The sequence below is a fragment of the Nicotiana tomentosiformis genome, chromosome 4 (assembly GCF_000390325.3).
Source record: "Nicotiana tomentosiformis chromosome 4, ASM39032v3, whole genome shotgun sequence".
NCBI lineage: Eukaryota > Viridiplantae > Streptophyta > Magnoliopsida > Solanales > Solanaceae > Nicotiana > Nicotiana tomentosiformis.
This window is the reverse complement of record NC_090815.1, coordinates 34,545,640-34,563,746: the sequence shown is the minus strand read 5'-3', so window position 1 is coordinate 34,563,746 and position 18,107 is coordinate 34,545,640. Positions and strand designations below refer to the sequence as shown.

General features: G+C 37.2%; 1 protein-coding gene across 1 annotated transcript; it reads right to left on the bottom strand.

Moving 5' to 3' along the window:
- Positions 1-1,740: 1,740 nt before the first annotated feature.
- Positions 1,741-2,256, bottom strand: LOC138909491 (uncharacterized). The gene has a single exon (XM_070200692.1). It carries the CDS (start codon positions 2,254-2,256, stop codon positions 1,741-1,743), a length of 516 nt encoding a protein of 171 aa, XP_070056793.1.
- Positions 2,257-18,107: the final 15,851 nt, after the last annotated feature.

Below are 18,107 nucleotides of genomic sequence, written 5' to 3'. Positions count from 1 at the left end.
CCTTGGTTTCGAGGAACAAGGTCCATGTGAATCTAGAAGGTCCTTCTTTGGCTTGAATGAGGATCTGACTTATTTCTCTTTCACACATGAATCACACACCTTGTGATCTTTGAACTTTAACTTCGGCAACCCACGAACCATGTCCTTCTTGATGAACTTGTTCAACAGAGAAAAGCTTGCATGTCCCAATATTTTGTGTCACAGTTCAGCACTAACATCAACAACACTCAAACATGTAAGATCGCCATTGTTCAGAGACTCAAAGTCTGCAACATATATGTTTTAAATCTTTTACAACTAGAACTACTTCACCAGTTACAAGATTGGTGATAGTGCACGACTTTGATAAGAACTCCACTTTATTTCCTTTGACGTAGATTTGAGAGATACTCAGCAGACTGTATTTTAAGCCATTCAAACAATACACATTTTTAATTGAATGAGTGAGTATCTTCCCAATTTTTCCAACTCCCATAATGTATCCCTTTTTTCCATTTTAAAGGACACACTCCTACCTTGCAGAGCTTTGAGTGAAAAGAAATCATCAGTACTTCCAGTCATGTGTTTGGAGCAGCCACTATCTATGTACCATCTTTGGCTGCTTCCTTTCACTGCTGCCTGCACAGGGAAATCAGAGATTAGACTTAAGAACCAAAATAGGTATGGGTCCTTTATAATGAGGAAAAAGGCTAATTAAACTTCTTTTTATCCAAGCAGGCATCACACATTTCTTTTTTGAGAGAACCAAGTTCCTTAGAAGTAAATACGTTTTTAACAAAAACTTTGTTTTTCTATTGGGACTGAAACCTTGCTTTACACAAATCATTGAAATCGCCAGTGTTGCCACAATGGGTGCAAAGCTAGTTATTAGGCACAGTAACATACTTGCTATGTGGATTGTAGGGAGCCTTTCCTTTTTGGAACCCAATTCCCTGGATGTTCCCCCCATTACTTTTATACATGGAAGTGATTATGTCGGAGGACCATGTCCACTTCAGAGATTTATCTAGGTCATTTTTAACCCTGCTTAGATCTTCCTGAAGTTGTCTACTTCTTTCAATTCATCACAAAGGCTCAATTTTGCCTTTTTGAGATTATTTTATTTTCAGGCTTAAGGTGTGCCTCACTCATCACTTCCTTTCTTTTGAAGAATTCATGCAATTTTCCATTGATATTTTTACAGAATTATTTTCCTTTTTTAAGTCCTCTATTGTCTCCTTCAGATCTACAACAACTACCAGCAAGTCATCTCTCTCATGTTCTATCTCTCCAATTCTCTCAATTTGAACATTTTTTTTCTTTTTTTAACTCGTCTATTGTTTCTTTCAAATCAACAACTATGACCAGTAAATTATCTCTCTCATGTTCTATTTCTCCTATTTCTTCAGTTAAAGCATTTTTATCATTAATGAGATTGTGGTAAGCAATTAAGACATTAGCTAAAGATCTCGGCTTCTTTTGAGAATAAGTCTTCAAATTTCTTTGAACATCTTGAAAGTTTACCTCATCTTCATCCTCATCAGATTTTGCCATCACGGCAAATATAGAGTCATATTCTATTGTTTTGATTTCAACGGCCATTATAGAGGTGTCACCTTGTTCATCATCATCCTCAGATTCACTAGAGGAATCTCCCCATGCAGCAAGAGGTTGATTCTCAATGTTATCAATGGCATCTCTTCTCTTGAATTTCCTGTCAGGGACCGTGTTCCTCCTAGCCGTCTTGTCTGTGTTGTGCATCTAATGGTCCTGCTTGTGGAGAGGAGAATCTTTGATGAAATGTCCCAGCTTCCCGCATTTGTGACAGCAATCATAGCCTATTGTGTTTCTACTAGAGCTGCCCTTTTTGGGAATGCCTCCATTTCTGTGAACCATTTTCTGAAATCTACGTGTAAGATATGCCATGTTAGCATGATCACCACTAGAGTCACTATTGTCTGCCTTGAGAACCAGGTTCTTCTCATTTTGGGGCTCCCTTCTTGCATGATCATTCCTGTTCTTCATTTCGTAAGTCTTCAGATTTCCAATAAGTTCATCAATCGTTAGCTTTTGCAGATCTTTTGTTTCCATGATAGCATTGACTTTGCTCTCCCAGGAAGCAGGTAACACACTTAGTATTTTTCTTACCAGTTTGTTCCTTGGGATAATCTCTCCTAGAGAATGAAGATCATTGATGATAGAAGTGAAGCGAGTATGCATGTCTTGAATGAACTCATCCTCCTTCATCTTGAAGAGTTCATACTCAGTAGTGAGCATGTCAATTTGGAGAGCCTCCCAGATCTCATTGGCATATTGACAAGATGATATTCAATTGTACTCGTTAGGTCCGATACCACAGACGAGGATCTTCTATGCTTGGATGTTTTGCTCAATGGCTTTATGATCGGCATCATTGTACTCCTTCCTTGTCTTTGGGACTGTGATTGTTGTCTCACCAAAGGTTTTCATAGGGTGGAAGGGTCCATTACAGGTGACATCCCAAAGCTCTGAATCGTCAGCCATGATAAAATCATGTATTTTTGTCTTCCACGAGACATAGTATTGTCCATTGAATCTTGGTGGTCGGTAGGTTGAGTGACCTTCTTCAAAATTTGGTGGAGCAGCCATGTAGATCCATTCTAGGTGTTAGCATTATAGAAAGAACCTACTCTAATACCAATTGATGTAAACTAAGAGTCCATCAAACTGTATAGAGAACTCGGTTCCTTATCCGTTCCCACAAAACACATTGTAGTAAGTATATAACACAACAATATTTACATGAAAAACTCCCAGCTCACAAGATTAAAAACCACGACTTACATTCGTAGGATTTCAACATCACTAACCTAGCAACTTTAGATTACAACCTATTGTAACTTAGGAATAAACTCTTAATCCCTTACCTACTAATTCTAGTCAAACACAAACATAAGGATTATGGTTTACAAAGTTATCCTACGAGATGCTACTAAATAAGATGAGTAGGACTTACAAGTTAATAACATAAACAAAGACACAATAATACTAAGGACACACGATGTAATCAATGCTGAGATCTAGTCCTTTATCATGTTGCTGCTTTGTTCTTTAATGCATTTGGAGTCAATGAAGGCGGTTGCACACTTGAGAGTAAAATGTATTTTAGGGTTTGCAAGTATGTGTAATCCCTTGGCTCATGTTGGTAATATATTGGTGAGGTCACTGAGGATGATGCAAGAATGTGTGCATCAACAATGGCTGCTGAAGTATTGCGTGTGCAGTGCAACAACTTTAACAACTATAAAGAGTTGTCTTGTGTTATGACCGGAGGAGCTGATATCTATTTGTTCCCTCTGTTGTTGCCTTAACTGATTTTATCGGAACTTGTGCCAGACATTAGACTTGTTGTTCTGAGCACGAAGAGGCTTTCTATTGGGTTGTCTATCTGGTTCTCATATGAAGTTTGTTAAATTATTAAAACAAAAAGGCACATAACTTATCAATGTCAAACCCAAAATAAAAGATTTTACTTTTTGAAGCCTTTTCCTCAAAACTCACTTGTTGGGTACTCTTGAAGAATTCATAGAAATCTATAGGTTTGGGGTTGTTCTCCTCTCTCAAACTTATTGGAAGGATGTGAAAATATAACCCTAATGCCTCTTTTTTCTACAGTAAAAACGCTCGCTAGCTACAGGGGTCGAGCGCTGCAGAACTCAAATTTCAACCGTTGCGATTCTATATGTTGTTTTGTGCCACCAACAATTGCTATTGAAGCGCTGCAATGCCCAACAATTGCTAGCTGCTACTTTTTATAAAAATATTCTAATTATTCCTAACTTGCTCCAATTCACCTTTTTCTACTTTGAAACACTCATATTCATGATTTTTGCATACTACCTCATTGTGTGATATTAATTAGTCCCCGAGAAAGTCCAACAAAAATTCGGGACGTTACGTACTCCCTGTAATTCTAGCTCGTGTTGGGACCCATTCGCTCTAAGGAGCTACTTAACCACTCCATGCGTCTCTCAACTTATATGACACTATTTGATCGAGCACAAAATTTAAGAGAAAAAGGAAAACTTTTAAATCACTATAGTTTAAAAGGAGCCATAGAAATTTGTATTACTATAAATCATCTTATTAAGAGTAAAAAGAGAATCTGAAAGTTAAATTGTTAACTAAATACATAAATGTGATATTCTTTTTTAGACTGACTAAAAATAAAAAAGTGTGACATAAATTGAGACAAAGAAAGTTTTATATTAAATTTCTATTTTAAAAAAAAAAGAGTTTCATGAATCATGTGAAACAATTAATGTCTGCAATAATTAATATAAATCAAGTTAGCCAAACGAGTACTTCCGAAGTTTTAGTACTGCTAAGCAAGTCTAAAAGGTGTTTAAGACACGGGCTTTCTTGAAAACAAAAAACAAATTATGTTTTTATTATTTTTCTAGAAAAGAAAATTAGTAGATCCATCATTTTCTCCTTAATTTAAGATTTATCTTCAACATATTTATTTTCTTGTTGCTGTTGGCGTGATTAATTTTTTGCCTAACACTTTAATATATGATGTTGCTTAAGAAAGCTTTCTCTTACAACTTAAACTTTATATGAGATGATCACACAATTCAACATGGTATCAGAGCAGATATATGTTTGTTCGAGTCTAACCACCACCCAATATCAAAAATAATTTTCATGTGTTTGGCTCATAAAAAAGAATCAAGCCCGCATATGTGGAAGCATATTAATGACATAATTAATTAAATAGAAGTATGCTCTCTCTGACAGCACATACTTCAACAACAACCTATTTGAAACTGCTTATATTTTAGCTTACAATTAGAGATATGATAATTATGATTGAGATACTCTACAATTAATTATAAGGCGAAACAGATATCTTTGTTAGTAATATGTGTTCGAAACCATAAAATAGGAGAAGCAAGAAAACGTTAGTTCAATAAATAAAATATAAATTAATTTCAAGCTCACAAGTTATTTGTGTGTCCTTAATGAATTTAATCCCCCCACTGTTACCCAAGGTTTTGGTTTAATTTCTCCCAGGATAAAACAAAATAACTATTCTGTGATAGCGGCACTACAAATCACAGAACTTCAACAAACTCAACAAATGGAGTAAATCATGCTTGACACTTATGTTTATTTGAAAAATAATGCAACAATATAGAAAGAAGGGAGAAGTTTTCACATTTTTCATGTATAAAAAATGAGGCCAAGCCTCTAAATTTATAGACAATGAAAGAGTGAGATGAAGAGTTGCAATCCAAGAGGTGTCTCTTCCATTCCCATTCACACCCTTTAGAAAAAATCCAACAATCTCTCAAACGAATGGGGAGTGCCCATATTTATAAAAATATGCATAAGCAATTGGGTGATTAGCAAGAAAGGATTAATTGTATTTGGATAAGTAGGTTTCCCTTTGAACTTTTAGTAGTGAACTTATGTCGTATATACTCGGTAAATTTGATATCTTTGAACCGTCGAACTTTGGTGTATACCTAAACAACCATAAGTCACACAATCAACCCTTAACCGTTTTTGGTTCTTATTGTTGTGTTCATTCAGGCCATGAACAATGCCTGGTTTCATCAGTGCAAAAAGAATTGTTGTCACGATCCAAAATCTAACTAGTCGTGATGGCACCTAACCCAATCCGCTAGGTAAGCCAATTAACAACTATCAAAATTAATGAGATTTTTTTCAAGCAAGAAATGATAATAAAACTATTTTTATATAAAAATTCCCAAGGAATAGTAGTACAAATCATGAGCTTCTAATATTTAGAGTTTAGAAAGCTAATATGAAATAAATACATTATTTGTTCGAATATACATAAACAGATTTTCATAAGTATAGGGCTACCATAAACAAGAGGCATTTGTAAATCTAAGTCTAAGCAGATTTTCATGAGTATGCGGCTAGTCTTATTCTTCTGCGGACGCGTAGATGCGCCCTTACTTCTACTTCTACGGTCATCCTTACAAGCTCACACGTCGCTTCTGCGACCATCGCACCTGCGCAAACCAACCGCAAGTACGATCACACCAGATCTGCCACCAGTAACTATAGCCAAAAATGATCCAAACAAAATCCGAACCTCGTACGAAACTCACCCGAGCCCCTCGGGACAACGTCCGAACATATCAACAAGTCCCATAACATAATACGGGCCTACTCGAGGCCCCTAATCATGCATAACAACATCGAAACGACAGATCGCACCTCAAATCAAACTTAATGAACTTTGAATGTTTCAACTTCTAAAACTCGTGCTGAAACATATCAAATCAACCCGGAATGAATCCAAATTTTGCACACAAGTCCCAAATGATATAACGAAGCTATTCCAATTCCCAAAATCACAATCTGAATTCGATATCCTCAAAGTCAACTCTCGGTCAAACTTATGAACTTTCCAAACCTTCAAATTTTCAGCTTCCGCCGATTTGTGCCAAAATCTTCTAGAAACATCCATTTGCAAATCCGAGTATACGCCCGAGTCCAAAATCACCATCCGGACCTAACAGAACCATCTAAACTCCATTCCGAGGTCAAATGCTAAAATGTCCAACTTGGTCAACTCTTCCAACTTAAAGCTTCAATCATGTAGTTCATTTTTCCAAATCAAGTTTGAACAACCCGAAAACCAAAATCGACGATTCACACAAGTTATAGTACATCATGCGGAGATTCTCGTGCCCTTAAACTACCAAGCAAAGTGCAAATACTCAAAACGACCGATCGCGTCATTACATCCTCCCTCAATTAAATATACGTTCGTCGTCAAACGTGCTTACAGTCGTTCCAAAGCCATAAAACCGCTGTGTACCCTTACCATGCACATACCCGGGGGAGATCCCACGTCACGCTATTCCATATAGGCCCGACAACATAACATACTGAAGATCATTACTTCAACCTTAGCTTGTAAGCTACAGAATCCAATTTCCAACATCCGAATTTTCCTACAAGACCTGAACCTCACAATCTATTAAGCAGTAACAATAATCCAAGGCATAATCATAGGATATACCACATAATTCAAAAACCCATAGCAAAATTTTCGATCATAGTAGCTGCTCAAAACAACCCAATTCCGGTAATAAACCTCATATCAAACAAAACCTCATTCTAAAACCTTTGTACACTACCGATGATGAAAGAAACACGCAGAACTCATAACCATTCATCAGATCAATAAGTCATGGAGCTTCCTCCTTCGACAAGAACTATAGCCAATTTCTAAGCTGACTTCCGATATTATTCTCCATACATGTTGTAATCAAATCCGATAGTATCCATTCTAGGTCCAATAACCTCATCTCATCCAACACAACCACTCTAGTGACATGCCACATCAATACAATCTAAAGCCACAACCCGCGCAATTCGTGCACCAATAAAAAAACTATCCAAATATACTCAATCATGGAAACTGACTCAAACGAGAGAACCACCCGGCAAGTTCAACAAGTACCACCATAACCAAAATGCTACGAACCCATCATACCTAGTAGAATCAAGACACACTAATCTAACACAAAGGATCATATCTTAACATAATCGTGCTGCAATGTGTGACCCTATTCAAACACTAGTCTGTATGAAATAACTCAGCCACCATGCTCAAAATCAATAGCCATGCGCAATTCAACATCAAGTACACAAGGTACATGACTGTAATCACGGAGAGACAAATAACACAATACCACAATCCGAAAAGAACATAACCAATGCACAATCAATCATTGGACACCCTAATACCAATCTCGCCCAAACTCCGCCATAAGGCCCAAATAGAACTCCACCATGTGTGCATATAACCAATGAATCACATCCCCTGATGGCATAGAAGGTTAACTTATAGAACATATCATAACATGAATAAGCTCAACTCTAACTAAATGACACACCCCTCAACAATAGCAGTGCGGAGTCAAACAATTCGACCCAGTGCAGAATACACATTCGTATTGGGCCTATCAATGGACCCTAAATCAACTTTGATCACCCACAAATAGATAAATAACCCTCCTAAAGTCTACCATGACCTCACCATAACACATGACATCATATGGCTAGCTTTATCTACATCTTCATAGTCCACAACCACGAAACAATCAGCTTCTGAGAATTCCCGGCCTCCAAATCCATAGAACACATGAATCACCATATTTGATCCCAACTCCACCATGTGAATTTCTAACACATCTCTCATATATGATCATCTCATGAGGAATACTTTTATGATTCTTCCGTGCCACATCAAAAAAATCTGAATGTCAGTAGTCGATCAACTGAACGAGCACTGCAATACCAATGAAGCATCCGTAGGTTAGAACACAGTGCACCTTCAGAAATAGAATTCATCTAGGCATCTAAACCGTTCATGTTGTCTTAGAATTCATGACCTTCCCGTAAAAATCGAACTATGACCTTGCATAAGTAAATCTAAATCCTACACAACACACCGTATCTATCATGCCATTATATGAAAAGTACGAGAATCTCATAATCAACTCTGAGTCACTAATCAAGTACATACTCGATTAGCCAGGAGCCTTTCACATGATCCCATCCAGTAGAGAATCGCAATACTCAACATGTTCCTCATACCGGATGGAAATATCTGCCTCAAACCGTGGTAGAAACCATCAAGAACTCTTCGAAACCCATTTGCACATAACCAAGCCATCAGAATTGAGTCTCTCTAACTTAACCAAGCTACACATGTCACCAAAAACCCAAGAGCATTGCCACAAAACACCTGTAGAGACTCACTACATCATAAGTACCCAAAGAACCAATCATATCCATTACAGTGCTGATCCAACCTACTACTAAACTGTCCAATTTCTCAAAGTTCCTTCCGAATTGTCTTCAAATTGATACTTTTCCTTGCTAGAATACTATGATCCTTAACCAATACTCACCCCACGAACTCTAGCATAGAACCACACCGCCCTAAGGCCCATTAGCTGCTGAATTCCCTCGTAAGCACCCCAAAAGTACCCCAAGCGAGACACCCACTCTCAAGAGATCTATGAATACAAAACTATTTCCTTCACCTTCGTGATGCTGAAATGTAGAATCCATAATGATATAGGAATGCCACAAGTCTCAACACCATCCAACTTAAATCTTAGATTCTAGTCGTATACAAATCCTGAAAAATTCCCAATTGCCATATATAAATCTTGAATCTATAAGAAACTTCTCGAGAGTCATCTACTCTTCTCAAATCTCGACAGCACCACCCAAATGGGCCAAACGACATGTGCCTCATTAGCGCGACAATACCCAAAGAAATAATCTCGCCTTAACGCAACCGAGAAAATTCATACACCGTGCGCACCATATCTTCCGCAATAACAACTCAATCATTAGATGGTTCCCATATAACCATAAAGTGTGACATATCCCGTATCCAGAAACTTCTTTACTCGAGTCATCCTCGATTTTAACCTCTGCAAGTCATAACCGATCCACAAGTATGCCTCAGACCAAAACTAATACAGGACGTAACCAAGCAATCAAATCGTTGATAGCAAACTCCCCCACTTAGCTCAAAGCAATAGATCAAAACACCCGATAACTCGCAATACCCATACTCTATTACTACCATAACACCGCAAGGAAATTTAACTAAATTCTTTATAAGCTCACATAACACAAACCATATAGTACCTCAAATCATATACTAAGCTCGCATACATCCGCGTGACGGTCTGGTCAACTTTCTCAACCAAATTCAAATTCTAATCTCAACACATATACCTCGCTGGTAGAAAGGAAACTTTCCACACAACATTATAAGGATCACACCTCCGTAGATTACTTCGCAGTAGATAACCCACTTGCTTAGCCTCAAATTGGCATCTTGTTATGCCCTTTCGCAGCCAAGATTACTATGCCATCTCTTAATCTTCTTGAGTCTGAACTCACAACAAGACATGAAAATCTAATTCGTTTCACAGTTAAAAACATGGAAGATCCTTCAATACACTCATAACTCGAGACTATACGTCACATCCAAAAATAAATCAAGCAACCAATAGTCCTTTTCACATCCCAAGAAAACTCCTCCCGTCATATTCAAACCATCTGAACACATCCCGCAGTCACATCATGCTTATTATATAGCCATCCAGCCATTAATCGAGCCATAAATTCCACTCATAGGGACACTACCAGACATATAAGTCCAAAAACACATGCTCATACAACCGAAATCCCCGTGCTCGAGCTACAGTCGAAACCCGACTTCAAGTCCTCCAGACTAGCCCATCATCAGCACACAGAAATCACATCTCTCACCCCATCCAAGGAATCATAAGCTGTTGATGCATAACTAATACTGAGCGCTCATATGCGCATACGAATGCATGGAAGGAATTCAAAGAGTTACGCTTCAAGATGAATCAATACCGCACGATAAGTAAAGAAAAATGGGAAGTATATCCTATTTGTCCTGTAGCCTCTCGAAGATATGTATGGATGTCATCATACCGATCTGCAAGACTCTATTAGGCACATGCTCGTGACTTGTAGAACATATGAACCTCGAGCTCTGATACCAACCTAGAGCTCATGAGCTTTAAGATTTAGAGTTTATAAAGCTAGTATGAAATAAATACATCATCTGTTCGAATATACATAAACAGATTTTCATAAGTCTAGGGCTACCATGAACAAGAGGCAATTGTAAATGGAACGCAAGTACGTCTCCAATGCAAGATCCTGTCATACACAACAATGTCAACATATAGATCTACACGCAAGGTGCAGAAGTGTAGTATAAGTACAACAGACCCCATGTACTCAATAAGTAACAAACCTAACCTTAGGTTGAAAGTAGTGACGAGCTGGAACAAAGGTCGGAGTCCAAATCCAATAGCTAACAACAGTTCATAACAACATAATAGAAGTAGTAAAAGAAGAAACTCAGAGATAAAAATGCTCAACTCATTCACAGTTCCAGAAAATGGTCTTGTTTTTCAAGTTTATCAGTGAAAACCCAAATCTCTTACCGAAATCGCCAAAGAAATATGAGTAACTTTGAAAACTGTGAATCTTCCCAAAAACTTTTCAACAATAAATAAGATGTTTCAGTATCAGATAGCCTGAGGAAAGTACATCTCTATGCCAACATGTAAATATGCAGGTGAAATCATTAGTGTCACCAAAACCGGGTAGCAGAAAGAAATGCATCTCTATGCATGTATCTCAAGTACGCGTGTCAATTTATCTTAGAGATGAACTCATGTACTCACACTCTCAGAGTACTCAATATCACTGTTTTACACTTTCCCCTCATCATGCTCAATCACTCGACATCAGTCACTCACTACTGTATATGGCCAATCCAGCCTAGGGAAGATCCATCCCTCAACATAAAACAACTGCGAACACTAGGGGTGTGTACAGACTCCGAAAGGGCTCCTTCAGCCCGAGCGCTATAATAAGCTAGATTCAGGCATAAATCAATATAACATGATGCGGCGTGCAGCCCGATCTCATAATATATATAGCCATAAGGCTCGTTGCGGCGTGCAACTTGATCCACAAATATATATATCCATAAGGCTCATTGCGGTGTGCAACCCGATCCATATATATATATAGCCATAAGGCTCGTTGATGCGTTCAACCTGATCCACATATATGTATGTATATCACTCATAGCACGACACTCAGGCCCCAACTCAGTCACTATTCTCTCCAGTCTCACAGGCTCACAATGTTCATACTAAGCAGCCCTAATCAATGATATGAGATGTGACAATAAACAATAATAGAGACTAAGATATGAAATATAATGATGAATGCGACTGAGTAAATAACTGCAATTAAGCAAATAACTCAACAACAAGGAACGACCACTATGGGTCCCAATGGTACCAGCATATAGCCTAAACATGATTTCTAGCATCAATTACAGCTCGGGTGCTCTAACACATAGAGTACAGTAGAAATGTTCAGATAAGATAGCTACACAGTTTCATGGAATCGGCTAAATCACAATTTATGCGGTGCACACCCATACGCCTATCACATATCATGCGTGTCACCTCAACATAAATCACATAACACGTAATTCGGGGTTTCATACCCTCAATATCAAGTTTAGATGTGTTACTTACCTCGAACAAGCCAAATCCAATACCGAGCAAACCAAACGATGCTCCACAATGCTATCTCGCATGTACCAACCTCAAAACGGCTCGAAACTAGTAAAAAGTAACTCAAATACATCAAATAAAGCCCAAGTACACAAATCCAAATGGTAAAGGTCGAATCCTTAAATCAAAGGATCGAGGCCAAATGTCAAAACCCGGGCCCGCGCCTCGAAAATCGATAAAACATACAAAATATGACAAACCATTCAATTACGAGTCAAAGCATACTATCTTCACTCAAATCTGACTCCAAATCCATGTTCAAAACTCAAATATTCACATTATGAAACTTTAGGCAAATATCCCCAATTTTCTCTTTAAATGCACAAACCAATTACCAAAACGAAGATAGATTCGTGGAATATAATCAAAACCAAGTGTATCATAGTTACCACAGTCCTTGTGGTGAAAATTGCTTCACAATTCGCCTCAATCCGAGTCCCACATATCAAAATATGATAAAAGAACCAAAACCTCGATTTTATAGCTTCTGCCCAGTGGTTTCCGCATATGCAGTCAAAATGTCGCATCTGCGACCTCCGCTTCTACGGATCAAATCTCGCCTCTTCAATTCCCCATAAACACTGGCACTTCCGCACCTGCGGACATTTTCCGCCTCTGCGCACGCGCATGTGTGCCAACCAACTCCCACTTTTGCGCCACACGCCGCTTCTGCGACTAGTCATATGCTTCTGCGGACGCACAGATGCACCGTTACTTCCGCTTCTATGGTCTTCCTTACCAGATCACACCTTTCTTCTGCGACTCCTCTGCCACTTCTGCGACCATCGCACCTGCACAAACCAGCCACATGTGCGATCACACCAGATCTGCCACCAGCAACTCTAGGCAAAAATGATCCAAACAAATACAAACCTTGTCTGAAACTCACCGAGCCCCCCGGGACCACGTCCGTACATAACAGCAAGTCCTATAAAATAATACAAACTTACTAGAGGCCTCAAGTCATGAATAAGAACATTGAAACAATGAATCATATCTCAAATCGAACTTAATAAACTCTGAACTTTGTAACTTTCAAAACTCGCACAGAATCATATCAAATCAACCCGGAATGAATCTAAATTTTGCACACAAGTCCCAAATGATATAATGAAGCTATGACAATTCCCAGAACCACAATCGAAATCTGATATCCTCAAATTCAATTCTCGGTCATACTTATAAACTTTTTAAACTTTCAAATTTTCAACTTCTACCGATTTATGCCAAAATCTTATAGAAACATCCAATTGTAATTTCGAGCATACGCCCAAGTCCAAAATCACCATACAGACCTAATGGAACCATCAAAACTCCAATCCGAGGTCATATACTAAAAAGTCTAACTTGGTCAACTCTTCTAACTTAAAGTTTCAATCATGAAGTTCATTCTTCCAAATTGATTTCGAACAACCTGAAAACCCAAATCGATGATTCACACAAGTCATAATACATCATGCGGAGATGATCATGCCCTCAAACTACTGAGAGATGTACAAATGCTCAAAACACCGATCGGGTCGTTACAATTAGCCTTACAAATTCCTCCTTGAAGCGACTTAGACTTCAATCTTAGATAAGTGATTCCTAAATGTGTTATCCCGTAGATATACTATTTGATATACCCGGTATCAAACTTAGAAACCATTAAAAATCCTTAACACTTTATCCTTGGTACTGAACATTGTCTGATCACGAGAATAGATCATAACTTTATTTGACAATGTTGTACCGTCATTAATGACTTTGTTTGATCTCCTTGAACCTACATCTTGGGATCTCCAGTCTTCTAGTAGAGTTATCGCCACAATAACTTGTCATCGGCCATAATCTCATTCCCTTTGATGATCTCTCAACTACCTCTCTAGTTAGGCCTTTTGTAAGTAGACCCAGCACATTATCGCTTGACTTCACGTAGTCAATTATAATAATTCCCCTAGAGAGTAGTTGTTTAATGGTTATATGTCTTCGTCATATATGACGAGACTTTCCATTATACGTAACACTCCCTTCCCTTCCTATTTCTACTTGACTATCACAATATATGCATATAGGAGCTAACGATTTGGGCCAAATAGAATATCTTTAAGAAATTCTGGAGCCATTCTGTTTCTTCACTAGACTAGTCTAAGGCTATAAACTCAGCCTTTATTGTAGAGCGGGCAATGCACGTTTATTTGTATAATGTTCAAGACACCACTCCTCCACCGCTTGTGAAAATATATAACTTGTGGATCTAAACAAATAGTCAAATTGGTGATTTAATTTGCATCATTATATCCTTCCATTACTGCGGGTACCTTTTGTGATGCAAAAAATAATTTTGACTATATTTTAAATATCTCAAGACTCATTTCATTGTCATGACAGTTCAATGCGAACTTCCTTATATCGTAGACTAATATGTCTCGACTTTCTACTGCATATTAGATTATTGACTACACTTAATGTAGTAATATTATATTATAAAAATAGAAAAATGTTTGGAATTAGTTGTGACCAAAATCTTTTAATATATAACATATTTCGCAACCACTCTGCCTTTTATTAGAATTTGTATGCTATTTATTCCGATTCCAAAATGCAATACACGTCTATATGATGTGCAAATTATAACACCTTCTTATGAAACAAATCCAACTTGCTATGAATTTTATTATTATTTTCATCAGTTGGTTCACTACATTATAAACCAACGTATTAATACCTCCATTCATGACCGGTCATGTCCATACAAAAACATACAAACGCATATTTTCATGAAAATTCACAACCTTCCAGGTGACTCCCTTTCATAAATGTTCGAGAAATAATACATCCTTTTTGGAAAGGCACATGAACAACGTCGAATGGATAGTTTCATCAACTAGTCATCACTAAGATTGAACAAGAAATGAATTTACTAACTACCATAGCAAAGTTCTTCTAAATAAAATAGATATTGCGCCTAACATTAGCTTTTGTCATCCATAAGATAAACACCCCCACATTTCAAATATTTCATGTTCCTTTTCTATTATTTCAAACAATGACTACATGATTTGGAGTATTCTTAATATAAATACATTTGTTTACACTCATTAATTTTGAAACCATTTGACAATATTATTTAGTCAAATTTAGCATGTCATTGTTTAGGTGCTTATTTTAGTCCATAAAGAGACTTAACACATCTACACACCTTCTTTTCTTTTTAGGAACCACAAACCCTTGGTTGTTCCATCTGAATTTCTTCCTCCGAATAATAATTTAAAAAGAGTGTCTTTGCATTCATTTGATGGATTTCAAGACCGTATACTGTAGCCAATGCTACTAACATTCATATGTACGTAATATTCATAACCGACGGGTATATGTCAAAATAGTCAACGCCTTCTCGTTGTCTACACTCTTTGACAACAAATCTTGACTTATACATGTTAGTAGTGCTATCATCCTTTAATTTCCTCTTGAAAATCCATTTTGAATCCAGTCGTTTGTTTCCTAGAGTAAGATCAACTAACTCCCAAGTATGGTTATTTAATATGGAATCTATCTCACTATTGACTGCCTTACAAAAAAAAACTTCTTTAAATGTTTGAAGCTTATTTTTCAACAAGAATGTTAGAAAATCTCCCAAAGGAAGTAGTTGTCCTTTGACATTTACCGCGTCTTAGATTTTCCTCATTAAAAGTACTTTCCTCTGCTTCTTCCCGAGGTCCCTTAGATTTTTATTTTTTTCACTAGACGACTCACATTCCTTTTTATATGGATAAACATTCTCAAAGAATTCAGCATTATTTGATTCAATCACCGTATTAATATGAATGTCGTAATTTTGTCATTTGTGAACCAGAAAACGATATGTCTTACTATTCATTGCATATCATATGAAAACACAATCTTGTCCTATTCTTAAGCAGAGGAACTTGCACTTTAGTCAAATATCCTTACAGTTTAAAATATTTCAAGTTGGCTTTCTTTCTTGATATTTTTCATATGGAATAGATTGTTCTTTACTATGAGGTACTCGATTGAGTATTTAGTTAGCTGTAAGGATAGATTTCCCCCAAAAGTTTTGTGGTAAACCAGAACTTATCAATAAAGAATTCATTATCTCCTTTAATATTCTATTCTTTCTTTCTGCAATTCCATTAGATTGCGGCGAGTAAGGGGCCATTGTTTGGTGTGAAATTCCATATTCCAAACATATTTTTTTAAAAGGAGATTTATATTCGCCACCTCTATTACTTTGTAGAGACACATGAACTGTTGTTTGTGTCACGACAGAGCCATAATTAATGATCAGTGAAGTTTCTAATCTTCAAACCAATATGACACACCAGAATTAATAGATTGTGAAGTTTTTAATCTTTAGACCGAATAATATCTTATACAACCAGATCTAATAAATGGTGAAATTTTTCAATCTTCAAACCTAATAGAAAGTCACTTAGACTTTAATCTCCGACAAATGAGTAGAAATTCACGAAGAGTTTAATCTCAACAAATGAGTAAAAAATTACACATATCTCGAAGCATGAGTAAAAAATCACAAAGATTTTAGTCTCTAAAGAGGGAGTAGAAAGTTACAAATATTTTAATCTTCTTTTCAAATGGCTTTCCAACTAAACCATTATAACCCTTGAACGCAACAGTACATTAATAGTTTGATCTCTTGTTCTTATCAAATTAATGTTACGTTGAGAAAGAGGCAAACCCGAAAATAACGAAGATAAAGAACACCAAAATTTAACGCGGAAAACCCTTCAAATCGAAGGTAAAAACCACGGGATCACAAAGATCCAAAATATTTCACTATAACAATAAGAGGGTTACAAAATTTCTCCAAATTGGCTACACAACAAATGCCAAACATAGAGCAATAATAGAAACAAGAGCAGCAACAAACCAATTGAAGAAGGAAGAGAAGTCACAAAACTGGAGATATTGTTCGAGGCTCGAAAGCAGATGATACAGGCCTCAAAATATGATCTCCACCGTTCATATCAAAACCAAGAGGTTATGAAACATCAGTACAAAGTGTAGCCCGATCCAACGATTAACGGAGTGAAAAACGTGATTTGCAGTTAGCTGGTTAGAACAAAATTTGCAGGAAAATAAACACTTTTTCTTCTCTCTTCTCTCTTGATGAAAGCTCTCTCAAAAACCACTCTTATATTCTTAAGTCTTTCAAAGACTTATACCAATGAGCGTAGAACAATTCACCAAGGTTTTCATATTTGTAGATAATGAGTAGTACTTTCTCTTAAAGCCAAACCCAATTCTAAATAAGAATATAACCGAATCCAATTACGAATAGGAACGGAAACCAAAAGAGAATAGGATTAGGCCATTAGGCCTTTGGCTGGACAACACGGGTATATTCCCAACAAACTTCCCCTCCAGCCAAGGGAGCAAATGTGTCTTCAAGTAGATGAACTATTGACAGGCTTCATGCCTGCTAATTTTCTACAAGACGCATGCTTATCTGCAAGCTTAACAATGAAGTTCGCAAGTTGTTTCATATAAATTTCCTCATCTAAATCACCATGAAGAATATCAGTCTTTACATCCATCTGCACAACCTCTAAATCTAGACTCGCGACTAAGCCTAGAACCACACGAATAGAAGACATCTTCACAACAGGGGAGAAAATTTCATCAAAGTCAACTCCTTTCTTCTGGCCAAAACCTTTAACAACTAACCTTACCTTGCACCTAGGCGCAGAGGTATGGTTATCTTGCTTTATTCTGAATATCCATTTGTTTGATAAAGCTCTCTTACCTTTTGGCAATTTTACTAACTCACATGTGCCATTCTCATGGAGTGACTTTAATCTCATCTTCCATGGCTTCTATCCACTGATTTTTGTGAGTATCTTGTATGGCTTCATCATAGCTCACAGGTAATCCCATGTCAGTCAAAAGTACATACTCATCAGGAGGATAGCA

Coding starts and splice junctions, on each gene's coding strand:
- LOC138909491 (XM_070200692.1), bottom strand. CDS start 2,256: ATGCTCACTACTGAGTATGAACTCTTCAAGATGAAGGAGGATGAGTTC.